Here is a 23,038-nt window from a genome sequence, read left to right as displayed (position 1 = left end):
TCATAATGACACGCTGTGTTCTGCTAGCCAGAAACTCTTCAGTCCAGTCATACAGTTGATCTGGTAGTCGTATTTTATTCATTAGGTGGTTGTACAAAACTGTAGCGAATGGCTTCCAGGAGTATGCCATCTGCCTGGGCATCTGTATCTACTGCTTTCTGGATCTCGTGAACGAACAGAGTGAGTTGGTTCCTACAGAGTAGGATGAGATGGTGTTACTACTTCTTACTTTTAGTGTTTGTATAAAATACTGACAATCTGTATGTCTGTGTATTTGCGCTGAGGTGATAAGTCATGGGATAGCGACTTGCACATATACAGATGGCAGTAGTATCGCATTTGCAAGGTATAAAAGAGCAGCGTACTAGTGCAGATGTTGTCTGTACTCAGGTCATTCATATGAAAAGGTTTGCGAGGTGATTATGGTCACAGAACGGCAATTAAGACTTTAAATGTAGAATGGTGCTTGGAGCTAGACGCATGGGACATTCTGTTTCAGAAAACGTTAGCGAATTCAGTATCTGGAGATCCACAGAGTCAAGAGTGCGCTGATAAGACGAAATTTCGGACGTTACCTCTCATGATGGACAACGCAATGGCCAACGGCCTTCACTTAACGACCAAGAGCAGCGGTGTTTCCCTAGAAGTGTCAGTGCTAACAGACAAGCAACGCTGCGTGAAATGCCCACGGAAATCGACGTGTGATATACGACGAACATATCTGTTATGACAGTATGGTTTTTTTAATTTTTAATTTGATCGTATGGCTAGGGCCCCCGTCGGGCAGACCGTTCGCCGGATATCGGTCTTTCAATTTGACACCACTTCGGCGACCTGCAGTCGATGGGGATGATAGGATGATGATTAGAACAGCACCACACCCAGTCCCTGGGCGGAGAAAATTCCCCGACCCAGGCGGGAATCGAACCTGGGCCCAGAGGACTGACAATCCGTCACGCTGACCATTCAGCTACCGGGGGCGGACTACAGTATAGTGAAAGTCGGCGTTAATGGGCTGTGCCGGCAAAGACTGATGCGAGTGCCTTTACTAACAGCACATCACGTCGGCGTCTCTTCCTTTCTTGTGACCATATTGGTTGGACTATAGGTGACTAGAAAACCGTGGCTTGGTCAGAAAAGTCTCCAGTTTCAATTGGTGAGAGTGGATGGTAGGAATCTAGTGTGGTGCATCCCAACGTAGCCATGGATCCATATTGTCAACAATGCACCGTACAAACTGGTGGCGTCCCCATAACAGTGTGGGGTGTTTTCATGGCATGGACTGGGTCATATGGTCCAACTCAATCGATCATTAACTGGAAATGTTTGTGTCTGGTTACTTGCAGACCATTTGCAGACATCTGAGATGTTCCCAAATAATGGTGGAATTTTTTTGGCTGACAACACACCTTGTCACAAAGGGACAATTGTCTATGGTAGGTTTGAAGTAAATTCTAAACATTTCGAGCCAATTATGTGGCCACCTAGATGGCCTGTTGTGAATCCCACTGAAGATTTATGGGACATATTGAGAGGTCAGTTACCCAGCCGCGGTGGTCGAGCTATTCTAGGTGGTTCAGTCCAGAATTGCAACGACTGCTATGGTCGCAGGTTTGAATCCTGCCTCAGGCATGGATGTGTGTAATGTCCTTAGGTCAGTTAGGTTTAAGTAGTCCTAAGTTCTAGGGGACTGTTGATCTCAGATGCAAGTCCCATAGTGCTCAGAGCCATGTGAACCATTTTTGAGAGGTCAGTTTGTGCTCAAAATACTGCACCAGAAAGACTTCCAATTATGGGCGGCTTTAGAGACAGCATGGTTCAGTATTTTTGCAGGGGACTTACAACGATTTCTGGACTCCACGCCATGTCGAGTTGCTGAACTACCCTGGTCAAAACGAGGTGCTACACGATATTAGGAATCATCCCACGACTTTTATCACCTCAATGTAGTAGACCTCAAGCCAGTTTAAGGTTTGTTGTGCATGGCTATCATGGTGTTGCAGTTTCAATGGCCAGCAGTGTATCACAGACTGGTCTTTCTGGTCACACGTGAGGGTATGCCATTACTGTAGAGCTCTTACTACTCTTTTCAGTACACCCGATGAAATTGTATTCCTTATCACAGACGCTAGTGTGGGTTTCAGAGCCATAACAGAGTGTCCATCATTGTCGAGCAGAAGCTGCTGGATGCGGCGCAGCCGTTCCTGGTGCCGGTGCAGGTGGGGTCTGTGTTGCTGGCGGGCTGGGGCACCAACATGGCGTCGCACGTGCTGTCCGATGCCCTGGGCGGGGTTCGCGCCACGCACAAGTTCCTCGCCCTCGAGCTGACCGTGTTGCTGCCCGAGGTGCAGAGCCTGCTGGCGCACCACATCGCCGGCCTCTTCCCCTGCACCGTGCCCTTCACGCCGATCTTCTGGAGCAACAGTGAGTCCACCGTGCAGTACAAGAGGCTATCCAAAATTTTCAGGACTGGTTCTGCCATCTGTTGAAAACCTTATCTTTGGACTAATGGTCACCATCACCCTCGAAGTAGTTTCCATCTGCACCGTGCCCTTCACGCTGCTCTTCTGGATCAACAGTCAGTCCACCAGGCATTACAAGGTGCTATAGTAAATTTTCAGGACTGGTGTTGCCATCTGTAAAAAACCTTACCTTTGGATAATGGTCACCATCACCCTCGAAGTAGTTTCCATCTGCAACATGCCCTTCACACAGCTCTTCTGGATCAACAGTGAGTCCTCTGTGCAATACAAGGTGCTATCCAAAATTTTCAGGACCGGTGCTGCCATCTGTTGAAAACCTTATCTTTGGACTAATGGTCACCATCACCCTCGAAGTAGTTTCCATCTGCACCGTGCCCTTCACGCTGCTCTTCTGGATCAACAGTCAGTCCACCAGGCATTACAAGGTGCTATAGTAAATTTTCAGGACTGGTGTTGCCATCTGTAAAAAACCTTACCTTTGGATAATGGTCACCATCACCCTCGAAGTAGTTTCCATCTGCACCATGCCCTTCACACAGCTCTTCTGGATCAACAGTGAGTCCTCTGTGCAATACAAGGTGCTATCCAAAATTTTCAAGACCGGTGCTGCCATCTGTTGAAAACCTTATCTTTGGACTAATGGTCACCATCACCCTCGAAGTAGTTTCCATCTGCACCGTGCCCTTCACGCTGCTCTTCTGGATCAACAGTCAGTCCACCAGGCATTACAAGGTGCTATAGTAAATTTTCAGGACTGGTGTTGCCATCTGTAAAAAACCTTACCTTTGGATAATGGTCACCATCACCCTCGAAGTAGTTTCCATCTGCACCATGCCCTTCACACAGCTCTTCTGGATCAACAGTGAGTGCTCTGTGCAATACAAGGTGCTATGCAAAATTTTCAGGACCGGTGCTGCCATCTGTTGAAAACCTTATCTTTGGACTAATGGTCACCATCACCCTCGAAGTAGTTTCCATCTGCACCGTGCCCTTCACGCTGCTCTTCTGGATCAACAGTCAATCCACCAGGCATTACAAGGTGCTATAGTAAATTTTCAGGACTGGTGTTGCCATCTGTAAAAAACCTTACCTTTGGATAATGGCCACCATCACCCTCGAAGTAGTTTCCATCTGCACCATGCCCTTCACACAGCTCTTCTGGATCAACAGTGAGTCCTCTGTGCAATACAAGGTGCTATCCAAAATTTTCAGGACCGGTGCTGCCATCTGTTGAAAACCTTATCTTTGGACTAATGGTCACCATCACCCTCGAAGTAGTTTCCATCTGCACCGTGCCCTTCACGCTGCTCTTCTGGATCAACAGTCAATCCACCAGGCATTACAAGGTGCTATAGTAAATTTTCAGGACTGGTGTTGCCATCTGTAAAAAACCTTACCTTTGGATAATGGTCACCATCACCCTCGAAGTAGTTTCCATCTGCACCATGCCCTTCACACAGCTCTTCTGGATCAACAGTGAGTCCTCTGTGCAATACAAGGTGCTATCCAAAATTTTCAGGACCGGTGCTGCCATCTGTTGAAAACCTTATCTTTGGACTAATGGTCACCATCACCCTTGAAGTAGTTTCCATCTGCACCGTGCCCTTCACACAGCTCTTCTGGATCAACAGTCAGTCCACCAGGCATTACAAGGTGCTATAGTAAATTTTCAGGACTGGTGTTGCCATCTGTAAAAAACCTTACCTTTGGATAATGGTCACCATCACCCTCGAAGTAGTTTCCATCTGCACCATGCCCTTCACACAGCTCTTCTGGATCAACAGTGAGTCCTCTGTGCAATACAAGGTGCTATCCAAAATTTTCAGGACCGGTGCTGCCATCTGTTGAAAACCTTATCTTTGGACTAATGGTCACCATCACCCTCGAAGTAGTTTCCATCTGAACCGTGCCCTTCACGCTGCTCTTCTGGATCAACAGTCAGTCCACCAGGCATTACAAGGTGCTATAGTAAATTTTCAGGACTGGTGTTGCCATCTGTAAAAAACCTTACCTTTGGATAATGGTCACCATCACCCTCGAAGTAGTTTCCATCTGCACCATGCCCTTCACACAGCTCTTCTGGATCAACAGTGAGTCCTCTGTGCAATACAAGGTGCTATCCAAAATTTTCAGGACCGGTGCTGCCATCTGTTGAAAACCTTATCTTTGGACTAATGGTCACCATCACCCTCGAAGTAGTTTCCATCTGCACCGTGCCCTTCACGCTGCTCTTCTGGATCAACAGTCAATCCACCAGGCATTACAAGGTGCTATAGTAAATTTTCAGAACTGGTGTTGCCATCTGTAAAAAACCTTACCTTTGGATAATGGTCACCATCACCCTCGAAGTAGTTTCCATCTGCACCATGCCCTTCACACAGCTCTTCTGGATCAACAGTGAGTCCTCTGTGCAATACAAGGTGCTATCCAAAATTTTCAGGACCGGTGCTGCCATCTGTTGAAAACCTTATCTTTGGACTAATGGTCACCATCACCCTCGAAGTAGTTTCCATCTGCACCGTGCCCTTCACGTGCTCTTTTGGATCAACAGTCAGTCCACCAGGCATTACAAGGTGCTATAGTAAATTTTCAGGACTGGTGTTGCCATCTGTAAAAAACCTTACCTTTGGATAATGGTCACCATCACCCTCGAAGTAGTTTCCATCTGCATCATGCCCTTCACGCTGCTCTTCTGGATCAACAGTGAGTCCACCACGCATTATGAGGTGCTATCCAAAAGTTTCAGGACTGGTGTTGCCATCTGCTGAAAACCTTACCTTTGGATAACGGTTACCGCGGTGGTCTCGCGGTTCTAGGCGCGCAGTCCGGAACCGTGCGACTGCTACGGTCGCAGGTTCGAATCCTGCCTCGGGCATGGGTGTGTGTGATGTCCTTAGGTTAGTTAGGTTTAAGTAGTTCTAAGTTCTAGGGGACTGATGACCACAGCAGTTGAGTCCCATAGTGCTCAGAGCCATTTGAACCATTTGGATAACGGTTACCCTCACCCTCGAAGGAGTCTCCATCTGCACCGTGCCCTTCACGCCGCTCTTCTGGAGCAACAGTGAGTCCACCATGCATTACAAGGTGCTATCCAAAAGTTTCAGGACTGGTGCTGCCATCTGTTAAAAACCTTACCTTTGGACTAATGGTCACCATCACCCTCAATGTAGTTCCCATCTGCATGTACACACCGGTCCCAGCACTTCACCCACTGGTCAACCGTTTCTGGAAGTACTGTTCTTTGAAGGCTTCTTGAATCCTCTCTAGTGTCGAACCGATGGTCTTTCACCTTGAGTTTCAGTTTTGGGAATAGCGCGAAGTCGCAAAGTGCCAAATCTGGCGAGTACAGTGGGTGGGGTACAACAGCCATGTTCGTTTTTGCCAAAAAGGTCCTGGTGAGCAAGAACATTTGACAGGGAGGGTTCTCGTGATGTAGCAGCCAGTTCCCTTGACACCAAAGTTCGGGTCGTCGTCGCAGCACGTATTCATAGAGCCGTCGCAAAACGTCACAGTAGTACACAGAATTCACTGTTTGGTTAGGTGGGACGAATTCTTTGTGCACAATTCCCTTGATATCCAAGAAAACGATCATTATGCTCTTCACTTTGCTCTTCATGTGCCTCGCTTTTTTGGGCCTTGGAGAGCTCGAGAGGCTGTCTGGAGTGGCCGTGCGGTTCTAGGCGCTACAGTCCGGAGCCGGGCAACCACTACGGTCGCAGGTTCGAATCCTGCCTCGTGCATGGATGTGTGTGCTGTCCTTAGGTTAGTTAGATTTAATTAGTTCTAAGTTCCAGGCGATTGATGACCTCAGAAGTTAAGTCGCATAGTGCTCAGAGCCATTTTGACAGTTTGGGCTCCTCCACTGGGACGATTGTTTCTTTGTCTCTGGATTATGACCATACATACATCGCTGGTGATAACCTGTGACAAGACGCTTGGATCATCAGATGCTGTCTGACGAAGGCCTGTCCACACTTCAACACGCTGTGCCTTCTGATCGACAGTCAAGATCCTTGGCACAAATTTTGTAGTGACACGATGCATGCCCAATTCATCAGTCAACATTCGTTCACATGACCCATAACCAATACCCATTTCATCCGCAAGGTCTTGAATGATTCAACGTCGATCTGCACGAACCAATTGTTGAAGTTTGGCGACAATGTAAGGTGTTGGGCGGCTAACGAGCCTTCCAGTGTGAGCATCATCTTCAACGTCTGTGTGGCTGCCCCTGAACCGAGCATGCCACTCAAATACATGCGTACAGCTCATACTCTGTCCCCAAAACACTTGTTGAATCACTGCAAGGGTCTCCCGAGATTCTTACAGAATCTGATACACACACACTGTTCTGTTCACGGATCCATCCCAAAATCTCCACACACCAAACACAGAATAATACGGAAATGACCGTGGACACTCAACACGTCCTCCCTGCTGAATACCACTTTGCACACTGGCTCATAAGATATGCAGCTCTCGTCACATAGCGCTGCAAAGATCTACTACTCCTACTTTCCAGATGGCAGCACCAGTCCAGAAAATTTTGGATTCTATCTCGTTGAGCTCGGAAACAGAACGAGTACGAGTCCAGTGTTGAGGGTTGCATTCACTGTCATCTCACTGCTGTAGTTGTTCCTTTCTTACCGCTGCAGTTTCGCGAGTAAGATCTGTCTGAGAACGGTGGCACTGCAGTCACTTCCTACTCGTATATTCGTTCCCTCTTAGTAAGGCGTATAGGAGTGTCAATTTGTGGCATAGCACAGAAGTTGAGTTGACATTTTTACAGTTGTACTGTAGCTCTGATGGGGTGAGAAACAGTGGCTCTCAGTGTCAGATGATCTCTAAAGAAAGCTGTTTCTTCTGCTACTCTGGAGGATGTTAACATCTGAGGTCATCAGTCCCCTAGACTTAGAAATACTTAAACCTAACTAACCTAAGTCGGCCAGTGTGCCCGAGTGGTTCCCGGCGCAACAGTCTGGAACTGCCCGATCGCTATGGTCGCAGTTTCGCATCCTGCATCGGGCATGGATGTGTGTGATGTCCTTAGATTAGTTACACTGCTAGCCATTAAAATTCCTACACCAAGAAGAAATGCACATGATAAATGGGTATTCATTGGACAAATATATTATACTAGAACTGACATGTGATTACATTTTCACGCAATTTGGGTGTAGAAATCATGAGAAATCAGTACCCAGAACAACCACCTCTGGCTGTAATAACGGCCTGGGCATTGAGTCAAACAGAGCTTGGATGGCGTGTACAGGTAAAGCTGTCCATGCAGCTTCAACACGATACCGCAGTTCACCAAGAGTAGTGACTCGCGTATTGTGACGAGCCAGTTGCTTGGCCTCCATTGACCAGACGTTTTCAATTTGTGAGAGATCTGGAGAATGTGCTGGGAAGGGCAGAATTCGAACATTTTCTGTATCCAGAAAGGCCCGTACAGGACCTGCAACATGCGGTCGTGCATTATCCTACTGAAATGTAGGGTTTCGCAGGGATCGAATGAAGGGTAGAGCCACGAGTCGTAACACATCTTAAATGTAACGTCCACTGTTCAAAGTGCTGTGAATGCGAACAAGAGGTGACCGAGACGTGTAACCAATGGCTCCCCATACCATCACGCCGGGTGAAACGCCAGTATGGCGATGACGAATACAGGCTTCCAATGTGCGTTCACCGGGAAGTCGCCAAACACGGATGCGACCATCATGATGCTGTAAACAGAACCTGGATTCAACCGAAAAAACGACGTTTTGCCATTCGTGCGCCTAGGTTCGTCGTTGAGTACACCATCGCAGGCGCTCCTGTCTGTGATGCAGCGTCAAGGGTAACCGCAACCATGGCCTCCGAGCTGACAGTCCGTGCTGCTGCAAACGTCGTCGAGCTGTTCGTGCATATGGTTGTTGTCTTGCAGATGTCCCCATCTGTTGACTCAGGGATCGAGAGGTGGCTTCACGATCCGTTACAGCCATTCGTATAAGATGCCTATCATCTCGACTGCTAGTGATACGAGATCGTTGGGATCCAGCACGGCCGGCCGGAGTGGCCGAGAGGTTCTAGGCGCTTCAGTCTGGAACAGCGCAACCGATACGGTTGCAGGTTCGAATCCTGCCTCGGGCATGGATGTGTGTGATGTCCTTAGGTTAGTTAGGTTTAAGTAGTTCTAAGTTCTAGTGGACTGATGACCTCAGAATTTAAGTCCCATACTGCTTAGAGCCATTTGAACCATTTTATTTTGATTCAGCACGGCGTTCCGTATTACCCTCCTGAACTTATCGATTCCATATTCTGCTAACAGTCATTGGACCTCGACCAACGCGAGCAGCAATGTCGCGATACGATAAGCCGCAATCGTGATAGGCTACAATCCGACCTTTATCAAAGTCGGAAACGTGATGGTACGCATTTCTTCTCCTTACACGAGGCATCACAACAACGATTCACCAGGCAACGCCGGTCAACTGCTATTTGTGTATGAGAAATCGGTTGGTAACTTTCCTCATGTCAGCACGTTGTAGGTATTGCCACTGACGCCAACCTTGTGTGAATGCTCTGATGATCCGAGGTTAGTTAGGTTTATGTAGTTCTAGGGGACTGATGACCTCAGATGTTAAGTCCAATAGTGCTCAGAGCCGTTTGAACCATTTAACTAAACTTAGGAGAGCATACACATCCATTCCCGAGGCAGGATTCGAACTTGCGACCGTAGCAACAGTGAGGTTCCGGACTGAAGCGCCTAGAACTGCTCGGTCACAGCGGCCGGCTCTGTACAAGTTGTAGTTAATCTTGTGTCCCTGTGATTTATCGGTGATACTTCCAGAGATTCAAACAATATTTTTCAATTAAGGTTGTCAAAACCTTTCTCTAAACATGCAAATGCTACACTCCTGGAAATGGAAAAAAGAACACATTGACACCGGTGTGTCAGACCCATCATACTTGCTCCGGACACTGCGAGAGGGCTGTACAAGCAATGATCACACGCACGGCACAGCGGACACACCAGGAACCGCGGTGTTAGCCGTCGAATGGCGCTAGCTGCGCAGCATTTGTGCATCGCCGCCGTCAGTGTCAGCCAGTTTGCCGTGGCATACGGAGCTCCATCGCAGTCTTTAACACTGGTAGCATGCCGCGACAGTGTGGACGTGAACCGTATGTGCAGTTGACGGTCTTTGAGCGAGGGCGTATAGTGGGCATGCGGGAGGCCGGATGGACGTACCGCCGAATTGCTCAACACGTGGGGCGTGAGGTCTCCACAGTACATCGATGTTGTCGCCAGTGGTCGGCGGAAGGTGCACGTGCCCGTCGACCTGGGACCGGACCGCAGCGACGCACGGATGCACGCCAAGACCGTAGGATCCTACGCAGTGCCGTAGGGGACCGCAGCGCCACTTCCCAGCAAATTAGGGACACTGTTGCTCCTGGGGTATCGGCGAGGACCATTCGCAACCATCTCCATGAAGCTGGGCTATGGTCCCGCACACCGTTAGGCCGTCTTCCGCTCATGCCCCAACATCGTGCAGCCTGCCTCCAGTGGTGTCGCAACAGGCGTGAATGGAGGGACGAATGGAGACGTGTCATCTTCAGCGATGGGAGTCGCTTCTGCCTTGGTGCCAATGATGGTCGTATGTGTGTTTGGCGCCGTGCAGGTGAGCGCCACAATCAGGACTGCATACGACCGAGGCACACAGGGCCAACACCCAGCATCATGATGTGAGGAGCGATCTCCTACACTGGCCGTACACCTCTGGTGATCGTCGAGGGTACACTGAATAGTGCACGGTACATCCAAACCGTCATCGAACCCATCGTTCTACCATTCCTAGACCGGCAAGGGAACTTGCTGTTCCAACAGGACAGTGCACGTCCACATGTATCCCGTGCCACCCAACGTGCTCTAGAAGGTGTAAGTCAACTACCCTGGCCAGCAAGATCTCCGGATCTGTCCCCCATTGAGCATGTTTGGGACTGGATGAAGTGTCGTCTCACGCGGTCTGCACGTCCAGCACGAACGCTGGTCCAACTGAGGCGCCAGGTGGAAATGGCATGGTAAGCCGTTCCACAGGACTACATCCAGCATCTCTACGATCGTCTCCATGGGAGAATAGCAGCCTGCATTGCTGCGAAAGGTGGATATACACTGTACTAGTGCCGACATTGTGCATGCTCTGTTGCCTGTGTCTATGTGCCTGTGGTTCTGTCAGTGTGATCATGTGATGTATGTGACCCAGGAATGTGTCAATAAAGTTTCCCCTTCCTGGGACAATGAATTCACGGTGTTCTTATTTCAATTTCCAGGAGTGTATAAACACATTTGCCGTTCTCCAGTCTGTGTATTTAGCTAAGTGGTAGGATCAGTAGTGTTAGTTGGTATAACCCTTCCCCCTCTCCTCTTTACATACTCCTTCAACTTTCTAGTCTTCTCTTATTTGTTTAGTTCTGGCTTGCGAAATGAGTTCTTGACTCGTTTGAGCAAAGTTTTCTTTCTTCTTTCTCATTTTCATTCTCCTATGTTTTCAAAGCGGAAAATCGGTTTGCGGTTTCGGACACTCTGTCAACGTCATTTTTAGACCTGTCTGTTCCTCATGGCCTAGTTTATTTTTGCTGCATTTTTATATTTTCCCCTGTTGTCAATAATATTTAATATATAACGTTTTATCCAACGATTTCTACAGTATCTTTTTCCCATTCACATCCTCTGCCGTATTCACCATTTCTTGTCTCAAATATATCCATTTGTATTGTAGTGGATTCCTTCCTCTGTTTCAGTCAGTCGTTTCCTTACGGTAGCATTAAGATTATCGAAAAACTGTGGGTCTTGAGGTATTAAAGTTCCATCTCCTTAATTTGCTACAGTTTACTGTCACTTTAGTTGTCTATTTTACTGTCTCTTTAGTTTTATCACATATATATTGCATATCTACCAGATGGCGTTACAGTAGTTATAGAAAAACACGTGAGTATTCGAATGCAATATTGTCTCATTGTTTCAAAGCAATCCGTGAAGAATTTTTGGAGATGTGATATTTTAAAGAAATGAATACCTACGTTGTACTTACATAAAACCTGTAAATGTTCCTAATCACAAATCTCCGATATATATGCTTAGGAATTGGATTAGTTCCTAATCTTCTTCTCTCCCCTGTCTCTGTCCATCTCCTACATCCACTACATAAAAATACATTCCACCAAACTCTCATGTGTCGTGCTACTCCAGTACCTATTAACAGTATACTATGCAATGTTCAATGGTCACATCAGCTATGGGCTATAACTGTGCTTTTATTGCAAAAGAAAGCAACGAGCATGATGACTTCAAGCAAAATAACTGACCATTGAAAACTATTTTTTCAGATTAGGAGTTCTGCTGTTTTCAGAAAAATGGTTCAAATGGCTCTAAGCACTATGGGACTTAACATCTGAGGTCATCAGTCCCCTAGACTTAGAACTAATTAAACTTAACTAACCCAAGGACATCACACACATCCATGCCTGAGGCAGGATTCAAACCTGCGACCATAGCAACAGCACGGTTCTGGACTGAAGCACCTAGAACCGCTCGACCACTGCGGCCGGCCTGGAGATAGTTCGATACAATATTCCACACTTCAGATGGAATACATACAACGTTCGTCCAACGCTTAAAAAAAGTATTGTAGTATACACTGATATGACAAAGGTCGTAGGATACCTCCTAACATCGTGTTGGACCTACTTTTGATTAGCGTAGTACAGCATCTTTACGTGGCGTGAACTCAACACGTTGTTGGCCTGCAGAAATCTTGAGCCATGCTGTCTCTATAGCCGTCCAGAATCGCGAAAGTGTTGCCAGTGCAGGATTGCGCACGAACTGACCTCTCGATTGTGTCCCATAAATATTCGACAGAATTCATTTCAGGCGGTTTGGGTGGCCAAAACATTCTCTTGAATTATCCAGAATGTTCTTCAAACCAATCGCAAACAATTGTGGCCCAGTGACATGGTGAATTGTCGTCCATAAAAATTGCATCATTGTTTGGGAACATGAAGTCCATGAATGGCTTCAATTGTTCTCCAACTAGCAGAACATAACCAGGACCCAGTCTATTTTTTGTTACCACAGCCCACAGTATTGTGGAGCAACCACCAGTTTGCGCAATGTCTTGTTGACAGCGCGTGTCCATGGCTTCTTGGAATCTGCCCAGGCCACAGTTTTCCAGTGGCCTATGATGCAACCGATGTGGTCATGAGCCCCTTCATGCCGCTCTTGTGGAGCAAAATGGTTCAAATGGCTCTGGGCACTATGGGACTTAACATCTGAGGTCATCAGTCCCCTAGACTTATAACTACTTAAACCTAACTAACCTAAGGACATCACACACACCCATGCCCGAGGCAGTATTCGAACCTGCGACTGTAGTGATCGCGCGGTTCCAGACTGAAGCGCCTAGAACCGCTCGGCCACACCGGCCGGCTTTTGTGGAGCAACAGTGAGTCCACCACGCATTAGAGCTTGGAAACAGAGCGAGTATGAGTTAAGTGTTGAGGGTTGCATACACTGTCAGCTCACTGCTATACTGGTTCCTTCCTTGGCCTGGTTTCTTCCTTGGCCTATGGTCCAACCGGTGTGGTACGAGCCCAGGAGAGGTGCTGCGGGCAATTTCATACTGTTAGCAAAGGCACGTGATGAGTACTGCCCTGTCGAACAGATACTTTCGTCGTACGTTCCTCATTGATTTCCGCAGTTATTCCACCCTAGTGGTGCTTGTCTATCAGCACTGACACATCTTCGCAAACGCCAGTCCCGGTCGTTAAGTGAAGGCCGTCAGCCACTGCATTGTCCATGGTGAAAAGTAATGCCTCAAATTTCGTATTCTCGGCACGCTCTTGACACTGTGGATCTCGGAATACTGAATTATATTAATGTATCATGTTATACGAGTATATTAAAATAATGTATCACATGGTTTAATAAAGTGAGAGTGCAGCACTGATGAATTGCATTGCATTTTGAGACACTTAAATTTCATAATACTTTAGTCTCCAAAAGTTCCTCAGAAATTTGTTAATTTATGTGTAAATATATTATGTCGGGGTGTAATTTTGTAGTGTTTTCGTTTTGCATGTTGGTATTCTCGTTGCTACAGGTTTATTTATTTATCAGTTGTTATTTATTTGAGTGTGCATATAGTCAGTTTGTTATTTGGTGAAAGTGAGTGGGGCTGTGAACGCTAGAAAATGAGTACCAAGTGGAGAAATAGGAATGTTCTACATCTACATGGTTACTCTGCAATTCACACTTAAGTGCCTGGCAGAGGGTTTGTAGAACCATTTTCATACTACTCCTCTACCATTCCACTCTTGATGGCACGTGGGGAGAAAGCGACACCAAAATCTTTCCGTTCGAGCTCTGATTTCTCATATTTCATTATGATGATCATTCCTCCCTACATAGGTGAGTGTCAACCAAATATTTTCACATTCGGAAGAGAAAGTTGGTGATTGAAATTTCGTAAATAGATCTAGCCGCAAAGGAAACCAACTTTGTTTCAGTGACTGCCACCGCCAACTAGCATATCATAACAGTGACACTTTCACCCCTGCACGTTAACACAAAACGAGCTGCCCTTCATTCCACTTTTTCGATGTCTTCCATCAATGCTACCTGCTAAGGATCCCACACTGCGCAGCAATACTCCAGCAGAGGACGGACAAGTGTAATGTAGGCTGTCTCTTTAGTGGGTTTGTCGCATCTTCTAAGTGTTCTGCCAACAAAGCGCAGTCTTTGTTTCGCCTTCCCCACAATATTATCTATGTGGTCTTTTCAATTTAAGTTGCTCGTAATTGTAATTCCTAGGTATTTAGTTGAATTGATAGTCCTTGGATTTGTGCAATTTATCATATACCCAAAATTCATCGGATTTCTTTTAGTACCCAAGAGGATGACATCACACGTTTTTTTCTTTAGTGCCAATTGCCATTTTTCACAACATACGGAAATTCTCTCTAGATCATTTTGCAATTGGAGTTGATCGTCTGATGATTTTACTAGATGCTAAATTACAGCATCATCTGCAAACTATTTAAAGGTGCTGCTCAGATTATCACCTAGATCATTTATGTAAATCAGGAACAGCAGAGGGCCTATGACACTACCCTGTGGAATGCCAGATATCACTTCTTTTCTACTCGATGATTTACCATCTATCACTAAGCACAGTCCCCTTTCTGAGAGGAAATCATGAATCCAGTCACACAACTGAGATGATACTCCATATGCACACAATTTGATTAATAGTTCTGACATATTCTGTTTTGAGTTCAATAGAGAGGTACCAGTAGCGGAAGCAGTCAGAAACATTTGGCCCTTTATGGGGATAAAGCCATTGGACAGAGCATGGCAAGAAAATTGTTTTCTCATTTTAAGGGTGACCATTTTGACTTCAGTGACTCTCCACATTCTGGAAGACCTTTGGGGTTTGATGAAGATTGTTTAAACGCACTAATCCACAATGATCCACATCATTGTACTTGAGAATTGGCAAATGTGATGAACTGTGCTCATGCCACCATTATGTGACTATTGAATGCACTGGAGAAGGTTCAAAAATCCAGTGTATGGGTAGTGCATGATCTAAGCTGAAGTCACAAAAATCAGCAGGTGGCCGTATGTGCATCTCTGCTTGCTCGTCATCATTTGGGTCATAAACAACATGAATTGTTCTTATCCTGTATCATAAGTGGTGAAGAGAAATAATGTCGTTTTGTTAACATACAGGAAAAAAGGGTATGGTTGAGCCCAAATAAAGCACAACTCCCCATACATACCTCTGCTCATCCACAATAGATAATGTTATGCATCTGATGGGACAGCGAAGTATGGTGTACCACAAATTGCTTTCCTGAGGTGTAATCATCACTGCTGACATTTATTGTCAACAACTGAGACATTTAGCACATGCAGTCCAAGAACAAAAACCAGGAAGACTGGGTGAAGTGATGCTACTCCGTGATAACACCAGTCTGCATTCTGCTAGGCTGACAGAAAACACTATACAGGACTTGCATTGGGAAGTCATTCCACACCCACCTTATTCACCTTATCTCTCACCATCAGAAGATTTTCGCCTTTTCCATTGTTTATGGGACAACCTTTCAGGATCTTCCTCTCCAGATGTAAATGCGCTCTGAGCATGTCTCGATGAGTTTTTAACCTGGGGGGGGGAGTTATTTTTACAGTTTCAGAATCAAAAAGTTACTCAGTGTTGCTAGATTGTTGTAAATAGTGAAGGAGAATATATCAAACGATGGAAACTCCAGGTAGCAATATCAACAGTATATCAGAATGCTGGCCCAAGACGCCGGAGATGGCGAACATGTGTGTGTGAGATATGCTTTCTGTGTGAATGAATGGTGTGTGTTTCTCTTTTTTTGATAAAGGCTGGGGCTGAAAACTTATGTGTAAGTATCTTTTAACTGTGCCTGTCTGCAACTTAGTGCATTATCTTTATAGTGAGTAGCAATCTGACTTTTCCTATATTGAAGGAGAATATATTAATGATGACTAGAGACTCTGTTATTCGTATGTGTTGTGTTTATTAAATTATGAAAAAGTGCTACAAACTTACGCACCAACGTAATCTAAATGCTTTTAATAAAACGTTTTTCTTTGTTGCTCACGATCCCCAGGATCACCTCTGTCCCTTGAAACATTCTTTCAATGGAGACCAGGTATCCAAGAAGTGAAGGAATTAGCATATTCCATCAAAATATTATAGATAAAGCTAGTAAACTGCTTATAGATGTTGACTCTGACATTATTGGTATATCGGAGCACCACTTAAATAATGTGACTGCCCAGAAGCTTTCTTTACTAGGATACAGATTATATGCCTGTTTTTTAAAGAGTTCTTTGAGAACTGGGAGAGTAGCCATGTACATAAAAAACAGTATTCCCTTTGAGTCTGTAGACATATCACAGTGCTGCACTGAACAGGTATTTGAATGTTATGCAGGGGCAGTTGCATGTAATGAAACTAAAGTTATGTTATGTATAGGTCACCTAACTATGACTTCAGGGCATTTCTGCTCAAGCTAGAGAGGGTTCTTGGTTCAATTGATAGAAAGTACCAAAAATTAATTATATGAGGTGACTTCAGTATTAATTTTGTATGTGATTGTGTAACAAAAAGGATGTTGGAAGATCTCCAAAATTCATATGGTCTGATGTAGACTGAGTGTTCTCCAAATAGGGTGGAGAGTACACTAGAAAAAACATAGACTAAATTTTTATTCATTCTTCATTACTAGATTGGCATTCTGATAGTAAAAGAATGAATGGCCTTTCAGAGTGTGATGCACAAATTTGAACACTGAAAGGTTTTTGTACTCAAGCCAATGTTATTTATAGTTACAAACTATGTTGGAAAGCTAATCCAATGGCAATTGAGAGTTTTTTTAACCTCGTTAAGGAACAAGTGTGCCGATAACATGGATGTTAAATATAATTCTTAATATTATATAATTAATATAATATTCCTTGACACATTTCTCACACTCTTTGAAAGTTGCTTTCCTTTAGGAAATTCTAAACAGACTACTAGGAGTAAAAGGTAGCCTGGGTGGCTGACTAGCTGGATAAGGATATAATGTAGAACAAATTGGGAATTATGTCAAAATATTAGAAGCAGCCACAATAGAGCTATAGTAGCCCAATGAAAATAATATTGTAAGGTGATTAAAGATGCTATTAGGAAGGCAAAGAGTATGTGGTATGCAAATAGAATATGTAATTCACAGGATAAAGCCATAAGGTCAGTCCTGAAAGAAGTGTCTGGTCAGCAGCACAAGGTTGACAATATAAAGTCAGTCTGTAGTGAAAATGTTTCTGGTACTGATAAGTCATATATGTGTACAGTATTTAACAATCCCTTTCTGAGCATAAATTAAATAAAAACTTAATTTCTATAGAGAATCATATTACTCTCTTGGAAAATGCCTTCCCAATATTCATGCCTGAAATGCTCCTCTGTGATACTGGCAAGGGGGAGACTGAACCAATAATCAAATCACTGAAGACTAAGGACTCTCATGAATATGATGGAGTACCTAGCAGAATATTAAAGTGCTGTGCTGCCCATGTTAGCACTATACTTAGCTTTATTTATAATTTTTCCTTTAAGAATCGTCAGTTTCTTGAACCATTAAAGTACTCAGCAGTAAAGCTGCATTAAAAATGGGATAATGTGGACAATTTTACACCTATTTCTATGCCTCAAAGTTTGCTAAAGTTATTGAAAAGCCAGTGTATGTAAGTAAATTGATGATTTTGTTTTACATAATTCGCTATAACATGTGCAGCTCGATTTTAGAAGTGGTTTAACAACTAAAAATGCTGTATTCTCTTTCTATACAAGCTACTGGATGGATTAAACAAAAGGGTTCAAATGCTTGGCATCTCTCTTGATTTAACTAATGTATTTGATTGTGTTGATCACAAAATATTGCTCCAGAAGTTGGGCCATTATAGAATAGGTGCAGTAGCTCACCACTGGTTCACCTACTACTTTAATAACAGACAACAAAAGGCCATTCTCCACAGTGTTGAGAATGGCTATGATGTGGGGTCTGAGTGGTGCATGGTTAAATGGGTGGTGATCCCAGTAACAGTGCCAGAGCCACTCCTGTTCCTTGTTTATATAACTGATGTCCTCAAGTATTACAGGTGTTCCTAAAATATTTCTGTTTGTCGATGACTCTAGCTTGGTAGTAAAGGATGTTGTGTGCAACATTGGCACTGTTTGAAGTTGTGCAGTTCAAGACATAAGTTCATGGCTTGTAGAAAAATAAACTTATGCTAACTCACAATAAGACTCAATTTTTACAGTTTCTAACACACAATTAAAGAAAACTTGACATTTTAATTTCACAGAATGGACATATGGTTAGTGAGACAGAGCAGTTCCAATTTTTAGGTGTTCAGATAGATAGTAAACTGTTGTGGACAGCTCATGTTCAGGATCTTGTTCTAAGACTTAATGCTGCCATTTTCACTATTCGAATAGTATAGGAAGTAAGTGATAGTTCATCACAAAAATTGGTCTACTTTGCTTATTTTCATTTGCTTATAAGATGTGAGATTATATTTTGAGGTTGCTCTTCCCATTCTCAAGGGATATTTTTGGGTCAGAAATGAGTGGTTTGGGCAATAAGTGGTGTAAGGTCATGAACATCTTGTCGACACATGTTCATTAGTCTGGATGTTCTGACATTGCAAAGATTCCAAGACTTACCAAGCAGGAAAGTGCCGGCAGACAGGCACAAACACACACACACACAAACACACACACACAAACACACACACAGAATTACTAGCTTTCGCAACTGATGGTTGCTTCTTCAGGAAAGAGGGAAGGAAAGGGAAAGACGAAAGGATGTGGGTTTTAAGGGAGAGGGTAAGGAGTCATTCCAATCCCGGGAGCAGAAAGACTTCCCTTAGGGGGAAATATATATTGAGAGGCCAATGTCAGAACATATATATAATAGAGGGAAACATTCCACGTGGGAAAAATATATCTAAAAACAAAGGTGATGTGACTTACCAAACAAAAGTGCTGGCAGGCCGATAGACACACAAACATACACACAAAATTCGATCTTTCGCAAGTAGTCTTTCCTCTCCCGGGATTGGAATGACTCCCTACCCTCTCCCTTAAAACTCACATCCTTTCATCGTTCCCTCTCCTTCCCTCTTTCCTGACGAAGCACCTGCCAGTTGTGAAAGCTCGAATTTTATGTGTATGTTTGTATTTGTTTGTATGTCTGTCGACCTGCCAGCACTTTTGTTTGGTAAGTCACATCATCTTTATATATATATTCCCAAGAATTAGCAATGTTCACCCAATTAATACTAGGCAGAAATCCAATCTGCATTTGGATATCACTTTTTTAACTCTTGTGAAGAAAGGTTGTGGCAGTTTCACCTGCTTTTATTTCTTTGTTTGTTGATTGTTGTCCTAGGTGTTGACATACTGCATTGCTGCACTAACTGAAAAAATGGGTTGTGGTTTCTGACACTGCCTACTGCAAATTATGTAGCCAACAGGTGCTCAATTGTGTTTCATAGTGCTTTAATTTCACTGTGTACAACCGCCCAATAATACACAGTTATATGACCAGTGCACTATTGTTTAACTTGCAAAAAGCCTCATTATTAGTTTGCATGCAAAACTCCACATACTACTACAATAGTTTACTGTTGAACAACTACCAGCAGAAAAACCTAACCACAAAGTTCATAGTTCTTGAAGAATAATCAGGTACATATGGAGCAGACACTGTCACTGTTTTTACACATGGCCTAATTGTTTAACACTTATTCAACAGTGAATTTGAAGTATTGTTTTTGTTATAACTAGCACAGGTTAGTCCTGTGAAACTCGGCCGTGGACAGACTGCCTCATGACCAAAAATTGGGCCCTTATATATTATCATGCCCCCTCAGTTGGCTGTGCGGACTAACGCACGGCTTTCCGGGCGGGAAGGAGCGCCAGGTTCCCGGCACGAATCTGCCCGGCAGACTTGTGTCAAGGTCCGGTGAACTGGCCAGTCTGTGGATGGTTTTTAGGCGGTTTTCCATCTGCCTCAGCGAATGTGGGCTGGTTCCCCTTACTCCGCCTCAGTTACACTATGTCGGCAATTGCTGCACACACAAATTATTTGTCTAAATCATGAAATTAACAAATATAGTTACATAAACAATAGTTTTGACAAAATTGTTAATTACTTTGGAATTAATGAAGGGCTGGTTTTGTTAACATGTTTTTGAATAGAGCTAAATAGATACTTTAAGGTTACTATTATTTCGTCTTCTAAATGTGTACAATTATTACAGAATATATACTTGTTTATAAGTCAACAATGGAATTTAAGTTAGGAAACAATCACCAATTTCACCCTATAACAAATGATACTAACTAGGAATAGTAAAAAAATTTGAAAAGCATTAAAAAAACACAAAATTAGATCTGGTGTTATCTACTGTAAAAATGAGGACCACTCTTTCTCTTTGATGGAAATGCAGATTATATTCCTGTATTTAATGATAATTAGTTAAAAGTAACAAAATGAATTAAAGGAGGCAGATGGCAAAACAAGTGGGAAATTAAAATTATCCCAGCTTGCTTTGTCACAAGATGTGTAGTACACTGCTGCATCCAATTTCAATAAGCAACCACAAGAATTCAAAAATTTTAGCTGTAATCCACATGGTTTAAAATCAAAACAAAAGAGTTTCTGTGTGGGTCACTCCTTCTGTTCTGTTGACGAGTTCCTTGAAAAAAAGCTTATTCCTGTGTTACATCATTTGTTGCATTTACATAATCTTATGGCTTGTCTTTTTTTGGGTTCATAAGCATTCTATTTTATCTGTTATATTTTATGTTGTGATTTCATGTGCTGACACGTTCCATGATCTTGGAGATTTGCTCCTCAATTTGGTGTTATAGAATTAGATGCGTAAAAATAAAAAAAAAGTATGTCTGTTCCAACTCTACAATGTTTTCCTCTGTGTTGTCCGCAGTGGTGGTGAATGTGCTGACACTGCTGGAGGTGTTCGCCCTCAGCCTCTGGGCTCGAAGTCTGTACTGTCACCAGGAGCTAGGCTTCCAACGCATGCGAGAGGAGGAGGAGGGTGAAGATATGGAACACTGCCAGGAGATGGTTGATGTCTCAAATGCCAGAGGCCTTCGGTAGCAGTCTGACCTGGTGGTTGCTTAAAGTGACCATGATTGATTGTGGTACTGCCTGTCAGGGCCTGCAAAATAGCTCCCAGCAGAGAGTAATGTGATATCCCACTCGTTCTCTAGCACTGGAGATGGAACCTCTCACAAAGCACCAGCGACAGGAAATTGCAGGGAAAGTTGCACACCTGCAGCTTTGAGTTTACCCAGTTTCATATCATCTGCAGAATCTGCTATACCCTGTGGGAGAAACAGAGGATCATCCATCCCAGATGTGTGAAATGAATTCTTTCCAGCCCAATAACTGGAAGTGAGCCTCCCCTCGGGATATTCAGCAGAGTTTCCAGGTGTCTCCATGTGGTCAGTTCCATTGCACTCTACTGTACTGCTTTATGTTGATGATTATACAACTATAAAGTTGCTTTAATCTCCAGGGGTGTATAATAATATACTGTACCTACGTACGATTTATGTTGTTAATGGGATTTTGGCTGTCCTGATTGTCCTCATGGTGAACTATCTATTGCCTCACTCTGAAGTGGCTGCAATGGGTAACTTTATCATACATATGTATGATTATTTTCTGGCATGTAATATGGCCATTATTAGAACATACCCAAATCCAAAATGGTGTATATACTTATTGTCCAGATCTATCAACAGGTTGTAGTCACCTGGCTATCAATAAAACTCTATGAACTATAATTATTTATTTATTGCTCCTTTCCTTCACACAAAAAAAGCATACCACATATTCAGTGAGAGGATAGTAGAATGTTATGAAGTTGTAGAACATTCTTTAGCTTGTTTGCTCATCATCACACAGATAATACAAGTCTAAATCTGCTCACTGTAGTCTGCTTCATCCCGCGTGCAAGTCAGTGGAAGATAAATTGTGCACTGTAATAAAAATAATATAAGCAATACTTCCAATTCTGATTATAATATTTTGAAGAATCAGCATCAGTTGCACAAATTTTCTTGTCTTTATCACGTTTCGGCTAAATTAACTTAGCCTTCTTCAGAAGCATAAAATTAGAATGACATGCCTGAGTAAGACACAGTCAACATTAAAATTAAAACCTATAGTAACATTGTACCATGTTGAATGAAAACTACTTAACTAAAGTCCAGCCCCGGCATGTCATCACTAAGTGCTCGGTTGGCAGCGGCAAGTACATTGTGCAACTGAGGCTGATTTTTCAAAATATTAGTCTATCACAGTTGCTGACAGGTATTCAATATGCTAAAAATTCTTAGAATTCTGATTATAGTTTAATGATATGCAAATAATATTTCACAAAATTTTTACTGTTTGACTACTGACATTGACTGCTGACTTACAGACTAAAGCATTACAACTCCTTGTCTTAATGACTGACTGGTGGATGCAACTGTCATGGTAAAAATAAAAATATAACAATGTAAGATTTTCAAAGCACTATTTAAGTGATTACAGAACTGATAATTTGAAATTACAAGTTCACATTAGTCCTGATACATTATTATTCTTTCCATCTTTCACATTTATATTTGATATAATTACAATTCTTGTAACGATATTTCCATTGAAAAATTGGTTATTTTCAAAATTTCATTGTTTTTGTTGATACATTAACTATTGTAAGAGTCTGTTTTACTACTTTCAATATGAAAATTAACAAAATAAATTTTATAAACAATTACATATGACAAATTGTGAATCACACTTTAATTATATAATTATTTTAATTACTGACATTTGTGGCACAATTTAATGTCAGATTGATTTATGTAGTGTTCCTACTTTTGTCTGAAATTATATAAGTATTGCAAATGTGACAG

General features: G+C 43.3%; 1 protein-coding gene across 2 annotated transcripts in view; it reads left to right on the top strand.

Moving 5' to 3' along the window:
• Positions 1–21,919, top strand: part of LOC126293603 (organic solute transporter alpha-like protein) — an 87,568-nt gene extending 65,649 nt beyond the window's left edge. For both annotated transcript variants that reach the window (XM_049986887.1, XM_049986888.1), the window contains exons 6-7: positions 2,178–2,424; positions 21,055–21,919. In XM_049986887.1, coding sequence (XP_049842844.1) covers positions 2,178–2,424; positions 21,055–21,227 — 420 coding nt within the window. In that variant the 3' untranslated portion in view covers positions 21,228–21,919. The remainder of the gene's footprint in view (positions 1–2,177; positions 2,425–21,054) is intronic.
• Positions 21,920–23,038: the final 1,119 nt, after the last annotated feature.

Source organism: Schistocerca gregaria, chromosome 10 (assembly GCF_023897955.1).
Source record: "Schistocerca gregaria isolate iqSchGreg1 chromosome 10, iqSchGreg1.2, whole genome shotgun sequence".
Lineage (NCBI taxonomy): Eukaryota > Metazoa > Arthropoda > Insecta > Orthoptera > Acrididae > Schistocerca > Schistocerca gregaria.
Note: the sequence above shows the minus strand (reverse complement) of the source record. Positions and strands in the feature narration are given on the sequence as shown.